The following is a 17286-nucleotide window of genomic DNA, read 5'->3' as shown; positions in this document are numbered from 1 at the left end:
TCATCCATTCATTCATTACAATTACAGTATTTACCTAAAAAAAAAAATTCTACATTATTATACTGTGTTTCATTAGACAGTACTTGCTTTGATACTGTATTTAGATTACAGTAGTTGTACCACAATATACAGTAACTTAATTACCACTAGCTGACTGTAAGTTACTTTTAAACTCACGGCAACCCTTTTACAGTGTAGCTCTGTCTATGAATTTGAAAGTGGTTGCCTTTCTCAAGCCCCATCCCTCAGCGTTTTATCAAAACAGTGGTGGGGTGTGGCTTTGTTTGAAATGCTGATTGCCCCTTTAACTAAATCCTCTCATGCCTGGATAGTTCTCACTATTAGCGTAGCGAAAGCTGGGCACTGGCATTTACGCATGGATGACGAGTGTGTGAAAATGTGAGTGATTGTGCTTTGGTGAGAGAGAGAGTGTGTGTGTGTGTGTCTGTGAATGTGAGCAAGCGTGTGTGTGTGTGTGTGTGTGTGTGTGTGTGTGTGTGTGTGTGTGTGTGTGTGTGTGTGTGTGTGTGTGCATATGTATGAGCAAGAAAGTGTGTGCGTCTGTATGAGCATGTGTGTGTGTGTGGGTGAGCATGTGTGTGTCTGCATCAGCATGTGTTTCTGTGTGTGTGTGTGTGTCTATCCATGTGTGTATATCTGTACGCACATGTGTGCATGTTGTTTGTGTGCACACACATGCGTGTCTGTGTCTGTATGAGGTTGTAACAGTAAAGACCGGCAGCCTTTCCCATCTCATCGTGGTCAGTGACCTTCTGTTAAATGTTACAGCTGCTCCAAGTGTGCCCAAGTCCTATCCATGTTTCCATCCCATAACAACTTCATCACTGTCCCCGTACCGCTATCATTCATGTCCCTCTCCTCCCCATTGTGAGACAACAAGTTCTGTCACAAATTACACCCTATTACACCTACTGTAATATAACTAAGGTGTATATATATGGTAAATACGGTAATGCAAACAGTACAATACTGTAAAATTGACTTTATTAAACTTTTTTTTATGCTACCGTAATATGAATGAATGAATGAATGGATGGATGGATGAATGAATTTAATTGAGGAGAGGGGTTTATATTTCACAGTATCTTACTGTAATTACAATGGATTGGTGCAAGTAGGTTGGCTGATAGGTAACGTGTTGACACATAACAGCATATTCATTAATATTTGGTGTTTTATATCACTTAACAAAGGCTTCCAAACTGGCATCAACCAGGGCGAAACAGACCAAGAGGACATGGCAAGGTGCTCAACCATTTAAAAATGTCTGCCAATCCAATCTGTCCCCTATACAATTTAAATTGATGGGGCACTGTAAACACATAGGAGTTAAATTGGTACAGCATTTCCCTATTAACGGGTGCAACAAATATAGCTTCTTACAAGGTAAGCCTCAAAATATGTTAATGCGCCAGAAACAACAATATAACTAGTGGTCAAAAGGATTTTTGGCACTCAGACTGTGGGATGGAATTACAGTACTATTTGAAATACAGCAATTATTTCCCTGCCCACAACATTGCACCATAATATACAGTATATTGCCGTAAAACATTTTTGAGTATTTCAATGTCGATAATACCCAAAATTACTTTATAAATTAAAGTTGGCTGTTACAGTGTTTGTAGTGCACTACTTTTGCCCAGAGCCTGGTCAAAAGTATTGTACAATAAAGTGAAAAGCGTGCCATTTGGGACACAACCTACATGTTCGGGTCTGTGTTATTGGGGATATGTACCACTCTGCTGGGCTGTAGGGAGACGTAGGGATCTACATCTGGTCTGGAGAGATGGACATATGGTTGTATAACTAGAGTGGGCTGGAAGTAAAGCGAAAGAACAAGTACGTTTTCACCTTTGATCTTACGGAAGTTGGGAGGAAAGGGGGAGGGAGAGAGAGAGAAAGAGAGGAAGGGATTCAAAACAGCTAATATACTAGCAGCGTAAAGGAAATGTGAAGTCTCTACCATTCAAGACTACTAATACAACACACACACACACACCACCACACACACATACACAGACACGCACAGGCAAAGGAGAGAAGGGAGAGAGAGAATGCGTAAAAAAGAGAGCGATGAGTGCATTTACCCAGACAACTGTGGTTAAATGATATAGTTAATGCATTGGCTGTGGCATACAGACAGCGATCTGACTGTGTGTGTGTGTGTGTGTGTGTGTATATGTGTGCGATGAAGACGAATGCCTGCGGTCCCGTGGGGTTCATGGGTGATGGAATTAACACGGCTTGTCACTCGCTGCCCAGCCGCCTCCCGTTGCCCTGGCAACAGACACCTTGGTGTTCCAGAGTAACCATGGTGACACAGTTGCAGAGAGAGGAAGAGAGAGAGGGAGAGGGAACGAGAGGGAGAGGGAAAGAAAGAGAGAGGGACAGCTGAAGAGAGATTCAGAGACAGAGGAAGAGAGAAAGGAAGACAGAGAAAGTGAGAAGGGGGAGGGCAGCGGGAGAGAGATACAGAGACACCAAGACAGAGAGAAAGGAATAGGCTGCCTGTTGTCCTTAGAGGCACTAATACAGCCAGTGAGGGGGGGGGAGAGAGAGAGAGAGAGAAGGGAGAGGTAGAGTATAGATTAAGGGTAGTGGGGATTTAAATACTGAATCACAAGCAGCAACACAACACAGATCATTTAATGATCCCTGTTTGGGAGGGGTGTGTGTGTGTGCCCCTCTCCGTGTGCTAGCTGGTTGATGCTAACCCTGTTGGTCAACTCCTGTAAACTTTTCAACAACGTTACGCTGCAGGCGTGATTTTATTAGAGAGAGAGAGCGAGAGAGAGAGAGAGAGAGAGAGGGAGAGGAGGAAAAAGGAGAGCCGGAGAGAGAGAGTGAGAGGGAGAGAGAGAGAGGGAGAGAGAGAGAGGGAGAGAAAAGCGAGAGGACTAAGGAAAGGCAAAGAGAGCGAGACATGGAAAAAGAGTGAAAGCGAAAGATAAATTCTGGGTTGAAAGCAATATTGTTGATGAATGAGAAAGATGCATGAGCCTCCAGGCGAGATGTTTCTGAACAGTTAGAGACAGTAGTGGGAGGGTCCAACTGGACAGTTTGTTTAACAACCACTTAATTTCCTCACTGGAGCTGGGATCCATGCTATCTATCTATATGTGAGTGTGTGCTTGCCTGTCCACATGCAAGCACAGGCAGATCGCTCAAGAGAAGTTGGACGTCTATCCATGTCCTGAGGACGTCGGGACCGTGCGTACATATCCCAACCAGAAGCCACGGATTACAGGCAACATCCGTACTAAGCTCAAGGCTAGAGCTGCCGCTTTCAAGGAGCGGGACACTAATCCAGATGCTTATATGAAATCATTCTATGCCCTCAGACGAACCATCAGACAGGCAAAGCGGCAATACAAGACCAAGAGTGAATCCTACACACCAGCTCTGATGCTCGTCGGATGTGGCAGGGCTTGCAAACTGTAACAGATTACAAAGAGAAAGCCAGCTGCGAGCAGTCCAATGATATGAGCCTACCAGATACGCTAAATAACCTTCTATGCTCGCTTTGAGGCTAGCAACACTGAACCATGCATGAGAACACCAGCTGTTTCTGGACGACTGTGTGATCATGCTTTCCGTAGCCGATGTGAGTACGGTATTTAAACAGGTTAATATTCACAAGGCCGCAGGGCCAGACTGATGAGACAGCCTACAGGGAGGAGGTCAGAGAACTGGCAGTGTGGTGCCAGGACAACAACCTCTCCTTCAATGTCAACAAGACAAAGGAGCTGATGGTGGAGTACAGGAAATGGAGGGCCGAGCACATCCAGATCGACAGGGCTGTAATGGAGCATGTCGAGAGCGTCAAATTCCTCAGTGTTCACATTACTAAGGAATTATCATGGTCCACACACACCAACACAGTCATGGAGATGGAACTCTCCCTCAGGAGGCTGAAGAAATTTGGCTTGTCCCCTAAGACCCTCACAAACTTTACAGATGCACCATTGAGAGCATCCTGTCAGGCTGTTTCACTGCCTGGTACGGCAACTGCACTGTCTACAACTGCAAGGCTCTCCAGAGGGTCTGCCCAATACATCACTGGGGGGTACACTGCGTAACCTCCAGGACATCTACCACACCCGGTGTCACAGGAAGGCCAAAAAATCCTCAAGCACCTCAGCAGTGTATGCTAACTGCTTGGCATCCGACCGCAAGTCGCTACAGAGTGTAGTGTCTACAGCCCAGTACATCACTGAGGCCAAGCTCCCTGCCAACCATAACCTCTACACCAGGTGGTGTCAGAGGAAGGCCCTAAAGACTCCAGCCACCCAAGTCATAGGGTTCTCTCTGCTACCGCACGGCAAGTGGTACCGTCTGGGACCAAAAGGTTCTCAACAGCTTCTACCCCCAAGCTATAATACTGCTGAACAGTTATAAAAATGGCTACCGGGACTATTTGCATTGACACCCCCCTTTGTTTTTACACTGTTGCTACAAGCTGTTTATTATCTATGCATAGTCACTTTACCCCTACCTACATGTACAAATTACCTTGACTATCCTGTAACCCTGTACATTGATTCTCGATGGTGCAGCCGTAGAACCTTTGAGGATCTGGGAACCCATGCCAAATCTTTTCAGTCTCCTGAGGGGGAAAAGGCGTTGTCGTGCCCTCTTCATGACTGTCTTGGTGTGTTTGGGCCATGATAGTTTGTTGGTGATGTGGACACCAAGTAACTTGAAACTCTCAACCCATTCCACTACAGCCCCGTTGATGTGAATGGGTGCGTGTTCGGCACTCCTTTTCCTCTAGTCCACGATCATCTCCTTTGTCTTGCTCACGTTGAGGGAGAGGTTGTTGTCCTGGCACCACACGGCCAGGTCTCTGAACTCCTCCCTATAGGCTGTCTCATCGTTGTCGGTGATCTGGCCTAACACCGGTGTGTTGTCAGCAAACTTAATGATGGTGTTGGAGTCATGCTTGGCCACGCAGTCGTGGGTGAACAGGGAGTACAGGAGGGGACTAGGCTCGCAGCCCAGAGGGGCCCTCGTGTTGAGGATCAGTATGGCAGATGTGTTGTTGCCTACCCTTACCACCTGGGGGGCGGCCCGTCAGGAAGTCCAGGATCCAGTTGTAGAGGGAGGTGTTTAGTCCCAGGGTCCTTAGTTTAGTGATGAGCTTTGTGGGCACAATGGTGTTGACCGCTGAGCTGTAGTCAATGAACAGCATTCTCACATAGGTGTTCCTTTCGTCCAGGTGGGAGAGGGCAGTGTGGAGTGCGATTGAGATTGCGTCATCTGTGGATCTGTTGGGAAGGAATGCAAATTGGAGTGGGTCTAAGGTTTCCAGCATGATGGTGTTGATGTGAGTCATGACCAGCCTTTCAAAGCACTTCATGGTACCGATGTGTGCTACGGGGTGGTAGTCATTTAGGCATTTAGGTTACCTTTGCTTTCTTGAGAACAGGGACTATGGTGGTCTGCTTGAAACATGTAGGTATTACAGACTCAGTCATGGAGAGGTTGAAAATGTCAGTGAAGACACTTGCCAGTTGGTCCACGCATGCTCTGAGTACACGTCCTGGTAATCCGTCTGGCCCGAGGCCTTGTGAATGTTGACCCGTTTAAAGGTCTTGCTCACATCGGCTACGAAGAGCGTGATCACACAGTCATCCAGAACAGCTGCTGTTCTCATGCATGCTTCAGTGTCGCGTCACTGGGCAGCTCGCTGCTGGGTTTCCCTTTGTAGTCTGTAATAGTTTGCAAACGCTGCTACATCCGATGAGCGTCAGAGCCGGTGTAGTAGGATTCAATCTTAGTCCTGTATTGACGCTTTGCCTGTTTGATGGTTCGTCTGAGGGCATAACGTGATTTCTTATGAGCCCGGATTAGTGTCTCGCTCCTTGAAAGCGGCAGCTCTAGCCTTTAGCTCGGTGCGGATGTTTCCTGTAATCCATGGCTTCTGGTTTGGATATGTACGCATGGTCACTGTGGGGATGACATCATTGATGCACTTATTGACTGCAACATATTCCAGTCTGTGCTTGCAAAACAGTCCAGTAGCGTAAAACCTTATCCTTGTAAATTTGGCGTTTTGAGCAACTTTGATATTTGATGTTTGGAGAAAAGGAACAATACTGAGCAGGAGGAGTCAACCCATGGTGTCAAAAACACTTTGAAATTTGGAGAAACGTGGAAAAACATCATATTCTGCAGTGAGACTGTGTTTTTGTTTGTGTTTGTGTTTGTGAATGTGTATGTTTGTGAAAGTGGGCAAGTGTGAGTAATGTACGTATGTGTATGTGTGTATGTGTTTAAAAGTAGTCATTGCTCTGAGCTATAGCCTATCTCGTTGTCCTGCTCAGATAAGGAGAGTGGATAAAAGACAGCCGTGCATTCAGCAAATTACTACCTCTTCCACTTCAGCTTCACAGCCAATGACCTTCGGCCTCTAGCTCACCCCTCTCCCCTCCGCCCCTCTCCTCCCTCCCCCTCCCTTATCTCACTCCTTCCTTCCCTCCCTGCCTTTGTGGAGGACTAGCAAAGCTCTAGTTTGTTGTTGTTGCTCAGACAAAGACACTGCAGCAGCACTTTTGATTCAAACACAGACACAGACGGCGTGAGTGAGTAAATGCAAGGTGTTGCAAGGTGAGAGAGAGAGAGAGAGAGAGAGAGAGAGAGAGAGAGGCAAGAAGAGTGGAAGATCGAAAAGATAAAAACAAAGTGAACTCCTCTCTTTCTCTCCTCTCTTCCCTTCTGTTTGTTTTCCCCGTGTAAACATGTGACGTCATCACAGGGTGCTTTTACGGAGAGTTACTGGTGTGTGTTTGTGTCAGGCCGCTGGCCCTGCGCCAATCAAACAAGCCAAGGGTCGGCACTCGTCCGACAGGTTACTGGGGGAAGACATGTGACACCTAGTCAAGGGTCAGTTACTGAAAAGCACACACACTGGCTCCACGCTCCTCTGTCAGGTAAACATAGGGCAGATGAGTCAAGGCTTGTCTGAGGTTGAAGCAGGTTTCACAGTGTGTGTGTGTGTGCTTTCACTCAGTCACATTGCTTTGAGGTCACAGGGTGTTTTGATGAGCTTGTTGTGGATGTACGCATGAGTGTTGATTTCACAGTAGTGGAAAGAAAATCAGGACGTGTTGCCAGGACAGGTACTCAGAGCATGCGCTGACTAACTGCCAAGTGTCTTCACTGACATTTTCAACCTCTCCCTGGCCCAGTCTGTAATACCTACATGTTTCAAGCAGACCACCATAGTTCCTGTGCCCAAGAACACCAAGGTAACCTGCCTAAATGACTCGCGTCTGTAGCCATGAAGTGCTTTGAAAGGCTGGTCATGGCTCACATCAACACCATCATCCCAGAAACCCGAGACCTGCTCCAATTTGCATTCCGCCCCAACAAATCCACAGAGTGTATATGAGCAAGGAAAGATGCCTAAACTCATGTCCAGGAAGGGACTGTTACAGTCTGACTTTTCGCATGCTTTCTAAATGATGATGATAGGTACTGTAGTCAAGCTCTGGAAGTCTATCTGGTTTATGATGACTGCTGTAAAAGGACATTTACTGTAAGTGTATCTTCAAGTACAGGGTGGCTGTTTTCTCTCACTGACCACAGTGGGTTAGTCATAGGAGTGAACTAGTGTGCCTCTCTCAACAGCTGAAAACAAACACATTTAGACCTGTGTGTGTGTGTATGTGTGTGTGTGTGTGTGTGTGTGTGTGTGTCAGACCAGGGATAACTATAGTTCGATAGAGTTCAGGCTTAACTGAATGAACAACAGAGACAGAATGCAATGTGGAATGTTATTAAATCGTTTGGGGTATGGCCTTTGTCTCTGGGGAATGGTCCTCGGCGCCAGATACTGATGACAGGTAGCCCTTTGCTGGGCAGCTGGCATCGAACCCCCCACTGGGGGAAAGGCATTGAGGGGAACGTGCATTATTGTGCCATGCTTATAGGTCAAAGGTAAATAGGTGAATAACATTCCGTGCATGGCTAATAGGAAGAAGAGAAGAACGAGACACTATGCTGAGGATGATACATTTGTATTCATTCCCACTATGCCCGTAGTATAGGAAACAGAATGAATCATGTTATTGCTGCTTGATAAAGTTAAATGAGCATTCAGACCAGCCTTCCTGTTTGAACTTTCATAAACAAAAATGTTAACTATGCCTTGTGGAAAGTAACTACTTTGGATGTGATTACAACTATTCCACCCCCCAAAATGTTTTAAAAACTTTTTAAAAACTATTTCAATACAAATCTCAGAAAGTGACTACTTTTCAAAACTATTTGAAAACAGATCTCAGAAAGTAACTACATTTGTAAACTATTTGAATACAGATATGAGAAAGCAATTACTTAAAAAAAGATCTCAGGATCTCAGAGATCTCAGGAAGTGACTACTTTTCTGAAACTCTTGAATTTGCTGCCTTCAAGTAATGGCAGGGCTGTATCTGGAACTGTATGTTGCTGTTAGAAATAGAATGAATAGAGCTACTATTCCAATCTATCTGACAGTCATATTTGATCTACACAATACGTTTCTATCTGAACATGTTGTAAATGTCCCTTCTCCTGAAAAGATCGAAAGCTGCAATGAAATGAATGATACCTGAATATAGTGTAGAGTAATTCAAAGCCATTTGCAAAGATTGCTAACAGCAAGTTGGATGCTTAGCAAAAACAACTTTGAACCTCTTTGTCCATCTGAGGGTAAGTGTTCTTGTTTCAAACACACACTATACCATCTTTAAAGCGATGGTTCTCTCAGAATACAAACTAACATGATTTTCATCCTACCTTTTCTGTAGCTGAATCAAAGCGGCAGTTTTCGGATATGTAGTTTCCTTTCAACACTTAATAGCCATATTTTGTTAGTGCTAGCATTCTCAGTAACACTTAACATTACACTGGTCTTGTGCCTGTGTAATTGGAGCATCATTTTATTAGCATGTCACATAATACTGTGCTAATTGCATTTTAATTGCATAGCAATGAGCTGAGAGTTTTTGTAACTCTTCCTCTTGTGTACAGTAGTGACTGTGACTTATTTCACTTAAGTAATAACTCCTTTATCATTGATGGAAAGATCTCATGATGCCAAGAATAGGGGTGTTAACGCCGGTGTCCTGGCTAAATTCCCAGTCTAGCCCTCGTACCATCATTGCCACCTAATCATCACCAGCTTCCAAATTGGCTAATTTATCCACCTTCATCTGCCCTGTAACTATTTCCCAGGTTGTTGTTGTAAATGACAATGTGTTCTCAGTCAATTTACCTGGTAAAATAAGGGTAAAATAAGACATTTTAAATAAATATCATGCAATTATATAGCAATTTCCAAAGTTCTATGTAACAACAATGTTGCTATCATAATAAGCAAACTACATATGTAAAAATAACTTGATGTCAAGTCTTACCGTATTACCTTATGTCTTACTCATTATGAAATTATATTTGTTACTCATTTCGAACATGAAAAAGTGCTCAACTCTAATGTTGAGGTGATGTCCCTCGTGTATTTAATTATTGGCTACAGGCTATATTAAAATTCATATCTAAGAGCCCTCCAAAAACCATATGCTTATGATCATATTTTTAGACCAATTCAACTAATTGTTGTAGTTTTTGGTTCTTCGTCAAATACAGTTGAAGTCGGAAGTTTACATACACTTAGGTTGGAGTCATTAAAACTCATTTTTCAACCACTCCACAAATTTCTTGTTAACAAACTATAGTTTTGGCAAGTCGGTTAGGACATCTACTTTGTGCATGACACAAGTAATTTTTCCTACAATTGTTTACAGAAGAATTATTTCACTTATAATGAACTGTATCACAGTTCCTGTTTGGGAAATTCCAGAAAAGGATGTCATGGCTTTAGAAGCTTCTGATAGGCTAATTGACATCATTTGAGTCAATTGGAGGTGTACCTGTGGATGTATTTCAAGGCCTACCTTCAAACTCAGTGCCTCTTTGCTTGACATCATGGGAAAATCAAAAGAATTCAGCCAAGACCTCAGAAAATAAATTGTAGACCTCCACAAGTCTGGTTCATCCTTGGGAGCAATTTCCAAATGCCTGAAGGTACCACGTTCATCTGTACAGACAATAGTACGCAAGTATAAACACCATGGGACCACGCAGCTGTCATATCGCTCAGGAAGGAGACCTAGAGATGAACCTACTTTGGTGCGAAAAGTGCAAATCAATCCCAGAACAATAGCAAAGGACCTTGTGAAGATGCTGGAGGAAACAGGTATAAAAGTATCTATATCCACAGTAAAACGAGTCCTATATCAACATAACCTGAAAGGATGCTCAGCAAGGAAGAAGCCACTGCTCCAAAACCGCCATAAAAAAACAGACTATGGTTTGCATCTGCACATGGGGACAAAGATCACACTTTTTGGAGAAATGTCCTCTGGTCTGATGAAACAAAAATAGATATGTTTGGCCATAATGACCATCGTTATGTTTGGAGGGAAAAGGGGGAGGCTTGCAAGCCGAAGAACATTTTGCTGTAGGAGGGACTGGTGCACTTCACAAAATAGATGGCATCATGAGGAGGCAAAATGATGTGGATATATTGAAGCAACATCTCAAGACATCAGTCAGGAAGTTAAAGCTTGGTTGCAAATGGGTCATCCAAATGGACAATGACCCCAAGCATACTTCCAAAGTTGTGGCAAAATGGCTTACGGACAACAATGTCAAGGTATTGGAGTAGCCATCACAAAGCCCTGACCTCAATCCTATAGAAAATTTGTGGGCAGAACTGAAAAAGTGTGTGCGAGCAAGGAGGCCAACAAACCTGACTCAGTTACACCAGCTCTGTCAGGAGGAATGGGCCAAAATTCACCCAACATATTGTAGGAAGCTTGTGCAAGGCTACCCGAAACATTTGACCCAAGCTAAACAATTTAAAGGCAATGCTACCAAATGCTAATTGAGTGTATGTAAACTTCTGACCCACTGGGAATGTGATGAAAGAAATTAAAGCTGAAATAAATAATTCTCTCTACTATTATTCTAACATTTCACATTCTTAAAATAAAGTGGTGATCCTAACTGACATAAGACACAGACATTTTTACTAGGATTAAATGTCAGGAATTGTGATAGACTGAGTTTAAATGTATTTGGCTAAGCTGTATGTAAAACTTCAACTGTATTTGGCAGCAATGTATTATAATTTATGTTCAAATAACTTTTCGGAGAACTATTCAAAATACTTTCAAATATTATTTGTTATTCTGAGACCTGTATTTGAATATCAATAGTTGCCTTTTAGTTGAAACTATATAAACTGTATTTGACTATTGTAGCTCTATTTTTTTTTTTAAGTATGTCTTTTCCAATAAACTACCAAATACAACTATTTTCTGTCCAGGTCTGGTGTGTAGAGTATGTTTTATGTCAAAGGGGAAACTAAAAAGGTACACACAGTGCTGGTTGTTCTTGTCAATGCAAAACAGACATCGCTTGAATACATTAGAAGCAAATATCTTGCTGTCTAAATTAGCTGGAGGACTACTGACTGTTAGTAGTATTTCTGAGTTGTCTTTACTAATTCTCGTAAACAGCTCCAAAGCCTCCAAAGAGCTTCAGAAGTTTGCATTGATTGATGTGGTGTTTTATTCATTAGTGGTTAAAGGTAAACTCAGCAAAAGGACGTTGCATGAGCAGCACCGCAGATATTGCGATGAGCAAGATTCAAAGAGTGTCTGTGCATGTGCATGGGTTCACTTCACGCTCTTACAATGTGGTCGCCACTGGACCAAAACAGCAGAGAAGTTGAGCCTCGCACTCCAACGCTCTTAGTAGTTGCGGAAATGGACCCACTATGCTGTTTACTTTGAGCATCTATGTTGTATCCTGACTCTATCTTTAAGACAAAATAGAGAATAGAATAATAAGGCATAAAAAAAACATATTTCCAATGCGGCCCTCACGTGTGCATGTCTGTTTGTGTGTGTGCGTATGTTATATACAAACGTGTCCATGTACTTCTGAAGTACTATCAGTAGCTGAGTTGAGTATTTATTTACCACTGGCATGAATAGCCTCCTTACATCCCCCCCCCCCCCCCCCCACACACACACACACACGCACACACTTATAATTAGTCATGTGGTTGAGTGTGTGTGTGTGTTGAGGTGACAGTTTGGCAGTTGGTTGGGGGTATGAGAGGGGCAGGCTTGGTCTATTCAGAGGGGATTGGTCCTTTGTATTTGACTAGGGGCCCTGGCCTGACCTGCAGGAGAGTGGTCTGCCATACTCAAAGAGACAGAGAATGGAGGGAGAGAGAGAGAAAGAGCGAGAGAGAAGGGGAGAGAGAGGTCATGTACTTTAGGTCATGTACTTTAGTATAGTTTGCTCTCCCTTTAATGTTTTTTTTGTGGAATGAGTCGAAAATTAGTGACGCAGTTATTTCTTGTGTAAACTGTTGGAGGTGTGTGTGCGGATGAGTTGAGTGTGGAGGAGTGTGTGTGCAAATGTTAACAAGTGAGAAGAGGAGTGGGGTTGATTAGGAATGTTCTAATGACTTCCCCCTGTCATGCTTCTTGATTTAATAACAATCACGTGTCACTATTTAAACCTAAATTACCCACAGGTCTAGTATCAGCTAGTCCTTCTCAAATCCTAACCTTCACTTGCAAAAGGTTGCATGTTTGAATCCTGATGATAAAAAGTTGTTTTTGTGATTTTTGTTCTAAGCCTATCCCAAACCTTAAACGTTACCATAACCATTCGGAGTTAATGCCTACCCTTAAGATTTTGGAATGAATGCCTAAACTTAACCCTAACCTTAATAATTCAGAGCTAATGCCTAAACTTAACCTAAAACACTTCAAAATGTAACATTTGGAACAACATTGAAATTTTAAGTTTGAGAAACATGGATGAATGACTAATTCTGACGTGAGACTGAGAGCTTGTTGCATCTCAGGTCCAACTGACCTAAAGTCCGTTTGGAGTTTTACCACCTAATGCAAGTGAAGGGAACAGTGTTCACTGTTGCCCCTAGTGGCCGGGTTTCCACATCATCCCAAAGTCCTTGGACATGGATAGAGGTCTAATACTGACTTGTATCACAGGTGACCTGGCTGCTGAACACATAGACCTACAGCATGAGTGAGGAGATGGTTATTAGCCTACTGGTATGAATGGTGAAAATGTCCGTATTTAATAACCCACTATTATAAAATAAACCCTGTCTTAATTTAAGTCACTTTTAGACTGATTGAAAATGCGAAATGTCGCAACAGAATGAGCCTATAGTTATATTACAGCTTTACATAATGTGTTTTCTTTGGCAAAAACAAATGAAAGGCACTCTCGATTTGCAAAAATGAGTTTATTAAAATGATCCAGGGGGCATGACTCCCGAGGCACATTTTAGCATGTTCTCCACCTCCTCTCCAAAACAAATGTTGATGTATTTGTACAGCTGCTATTTGTGCCCTAAAACACACTCGACTTCATTATGTTCACTTCTTTACTTTCAAGCTCAACACCACGCTTTTTGTGTGTGTGTGTGTGTGTGTGTGCACTGCCAGCCCCAAGCTTTGCCACGCGGTCATGTGTGGACTTCTAATTTGCTGACGAGCAACTCTGTTCTCCTCTCTTCACTTGCATGAGCCGACGAAACTCACGCTCTCTCACACACACCGTATGCATTGGGGACGGGGAAGAGCTCAAATAACCGCCGAGGACTATGATTTCTGACGGGACTTGGTTCGATTTGTCTCTGTAAACCTCGGTGTTTGATTCTGGGTGAGGATTACAATGCAGGATTGTAAAGTAATTTACGCAGAGGCGGTTGTTCCAAAGACGTGTTTTGTCTCTGCCTCGCAATTCGTATATCGTCAGGTCGCCTAATGAGAGGAAACAGAGCTTGGAATCATCGTCGGGAATCGGACATTCATTTTGCTGTTACAATGTGTTGTTGGTGGGATCATTGTGGGATGGATGATTCCACTTGACGAGTTAATCTTGTCACTGACCAATTAAATAGGCTCCATATCGCGTAGTCTACGTAGGCTATCACAGTCGTAGGGTACATTTGTCAAAATACCCTAAATATAATCTACTTTCATTAAAAACGAATAGTATAAATGTACACTATATTGTAGCTTATTTAGTATAGGGATGACAGTAGGCTAGGGCTATCGTTCTCCCAATGCCCCCCCCCCCCCCCCCCGTTATTTTCTATCATTATAGGCTTACTGTTTATAACGGTGCTTTGAAGCATTTGTATGACACAAGTTCGCAGCAGGCTATGCTCGGCTCCCACGGTTGGTTTTGAACTTTTAAACTATAGTCTAGCTCTTACGGTCAACGTTTAAATGCCGTAGCGTATTCTCAGTTGAAATGTAGATTTGCGTACACCAAGACACGCAGTGAATAAACGGCCAAAATATTGACTTCTGTGCGCCTGTCATGTTGGCCAACTGGTTTAGATGGACCATTGACATAGGCTCCTACTACCTGTAAGGTTTGGCTGTGAACTACTGTATGGCATCAATGACATGACTTCGCTGCCACTCACCTGTGCGCAGTCAAGAGAAAGGCGAGAGTTTTAGAAATGCATTATTTATTTTTTTAAATGAGAGACAGTCTTTGGAAAAGGGTGATGCTCTCGCCGGGGTTGTGGTAGATAGACAATTCTGATAATTAGCTGGCCCCAAACCGAGCGCCCTCTTAACAAGGCAACCCCATACAATGACATTACCTCGACTGTCTGTCAGCTGCTGTAACATCATTTATTTTCCGCTTAGAAGAGGCTCCTGGGATTGTTCTTCCAACAGTTCCAAATTGGAAACAAGTTGTCCTCATCACTTGAGTTAGTGTAGTGAGTAAGCTATATAGTTTTTATTTTATTTTTCACTTCTAAAAGTATTTAAAGAGTGCAATAGGCATAGCCTGCAATCTGTGGGAATGCTACCTGAAAAAAATTACATTGCATTTGTAGTGCAGTGTAGGGCCTATCTGATTATCAATGTTCTTACGTGGGACGTGTCATCCCCAGAAGAGTCGACGTTCCCGCAGCGCCTAGCCTAGTTCAATACACGATGAGCGTGGTGTGCTGGTGTGCAGCTCAACCGCTGTCTTTTGAAGCCATTTCAAGTGAAAACGGTATGGCGTTTAACCACTGGAACCGCAAGACGAACGCGTTTGCTTGCGTCTCTTATGTAGCCATTTTTCTTTTAGGAAGAAGAAATCAGCTCGCCGTAATTAAAGGGAGCGCGTGGTCCAATCTGGGTGCTGCGTGTTTACCATGGCGTGTAACTGTTAAACCGGCCCGGGTTTCATCTGCCTCTGGTGGAGCATGACTCGTTTTATAACAGGGGGAATGAGTGTTTTATTTTTTCAGAGACTGCTGTGGTAAAACAAATCCTCAGATACCGGCGGATTAAACCATATAAACATGACTGTTACCTCAATTAAATACGCAGTGATGAGAACGAGAGAGATTGAGAGAGAGGGACAGATAGTATAGGGAATTTGAGAAAGGGAGAACGAAATGAGGGGAGAAAGATAGACAGAGAAAGAGTGAGGGAAAAGAGATAATGTGAGTGGGGAGAGAGTCACTCACTCACTTGATGTACAGTGTTTAGTGACAGCTGTGGGTAAATCAATCATAGAGACACAGGATTTGAAAGGTTGTCTGGTTATTTGAAGGTTAGGGCTACAACGGCCTGGTTATGTGAAGGTTGCAGATTAGTTATATGATGGTTATGACCTGTGTGTGTCATAGAGAAAGGCATCTGCAGTACTTGACTGTATGGTGGGTGTCTGTTTTCCACAGACCTCACTGCCTGAAATACTCTACATAACTCCACTGACAGAGACAGAGAGAGAAAGACAGAGAGATGGGGTTGGGGAACAGAGAGCGGTCGTGGACTTAAGTATAGTTTTCAGTATAGGACGGTAGTGTGTAAAGTATGTCAGTGTGAGTGTGTGGGATAAATGTGGAGTGTTTAGAAGAGTCAGGTTACATGAGGTATGTGTGTGTAAAGTTGTGTTTTCCAGCTAGTTCTGTGCTGTTAGGATAGAATGATAACAACAACGATTATATAGTAACAATAGTAACACAAAAAATATTTTTTAAAGTCTCTCTCTTTCTCCCTCCATTACCTGACTGTCTAACACTAACACCCCCTCTCTCTGTCCTCCAGGAGTCTAGGTGGTGGTGTCCATGGGTCCCGTCATGCCCCCCAGTAAGAAGCCTGAGGTGTCTGGCATTAGTGTAGCCAGCGCCAGCATGTCCCACCTCTACCAGACCGGCTCGCTGTCCCGCGCCCTGCAGGAGGCTGAGGAACTTGACCTGGTCCTCCCAGTCCACCTGGCCCTCCCTTTGGCACCCCTCCCCGGTGGGGCCGCCAAACCAGAGAAAGGCACCGCCACCCCGGGTATGGAGGACGAGGAGTTGACCAACCTCAACTGGCTCCACGAGAGCAAGAACCTGCTCAACAGCTTCGGAGACCCCGTGCTGCGCAGCGTCAGCCCTGTGGGCGGCGAGGGGGGCGGTCCCCGCAACGGGGACCCCGACGACACCCCGCCGTCGCCGTCGATGGTGGGCGGGGACCTTCCATACGACGCCCAGCGCAACCCCAACTGTAAGCCGCCCTATTCATTCAGCTGTCTGATTTTCATGGCGATTGAGGACGCTCCGTCCAAGAGGCTGCCCGTGAAGGAGATATACAACTGGATCCTGGAACACTTCCCCTACTTCGCTAACGCTCCCACAGGCTGGAAGAACTCTGTCAGGCACAACCTGTCCCTCAATAAGTGCTTCAAGAAGGTGGACAAGGACAGGAGCCAGGTAAGAAGTAGGAGGAGGAGGAGCACACACAGATATTCATGTAGCACGCGCGCATGCACATTCACATGATTCATGCACATACAGTTGAAGTCGGAAGTTTACATGCACCTTAGCCAAATACATTTTAACTCAGTTTTTAACAATTCCTGACATTTAATCCTAGTAAAAATTCCCTGTTTTAGGTCAGTTAGGATCACCACTTTATTTGAAGAATGTGAAATGTCAGAGTAATAGTACAGAGAATGATTTTTTTTCAGCTTTTATTTCTTTCATCACATTCCCAGTGGGTCAGAAGTTTACATACACTCAATTAGTATTTGGTAGCATTGCCTTTACATTGTTTAACTTGGGTCAAATGTTTCGGGTATCCTTCCACAAGCTTCCCACAATAAGTTGGGTGAATTTTGGCCCATTCCTCTGACAGAGCTGGTGTAACTGAATCAGGTTTG

General features: G+C 43.9%; 1 protein-coding gene across 3 annotated transcripts in view; it reads left to right on the top strand.

Annotated features, from left to right (window-relative positions):
• Positions 1–17286, top strand: part of foxn3 (forkhead box N3) — a 116497-nt gene that overhangs the window by 20187 nt on the left and 79024 nt on the right. Inside the window, exons 1-2 of one of the 3 annotated variants that reach the window (XM_020487539.2) lie at positions 13632–13785; positions 16191–16837. In XM_020487539.2, coding sequence (XP_020343128.1) covers positions 16211–16837 — 627 coding nt within the window. In that variant the 5' untranslated portion in view covers positions 13632–13785; positions 16191–16210. Of the gene's footprint in view, positions 1–13631; positions 13786–15031; positions 15148–16190; positions 16838–17286 lie in introns of those variants that run through there. The other 2 variants (XM_020487540.2, XM_020487538.2) reach the window with 2 other exon arrangements.

The sequence above is a fragment of the Oncorhynchus kisutch genome, linkage group LG7 (genome assembly GCF_002021735.2).
Source record: "Oncorhynchus kisutch isolate 150728-3 linkage group LG7, Okis_V2, whole genome shotgun sequence".
Classification (NCBI taxonomy): Eukaryota; Metazoa; Chordata; class Actinopteri; order Salmoniformes; family Salmonidae; genus Oncorhynchus; species Oncorhynchus kisutch.
This window is presented reverse-complemented; position numbering and strand designations above follow the sequence as displayed.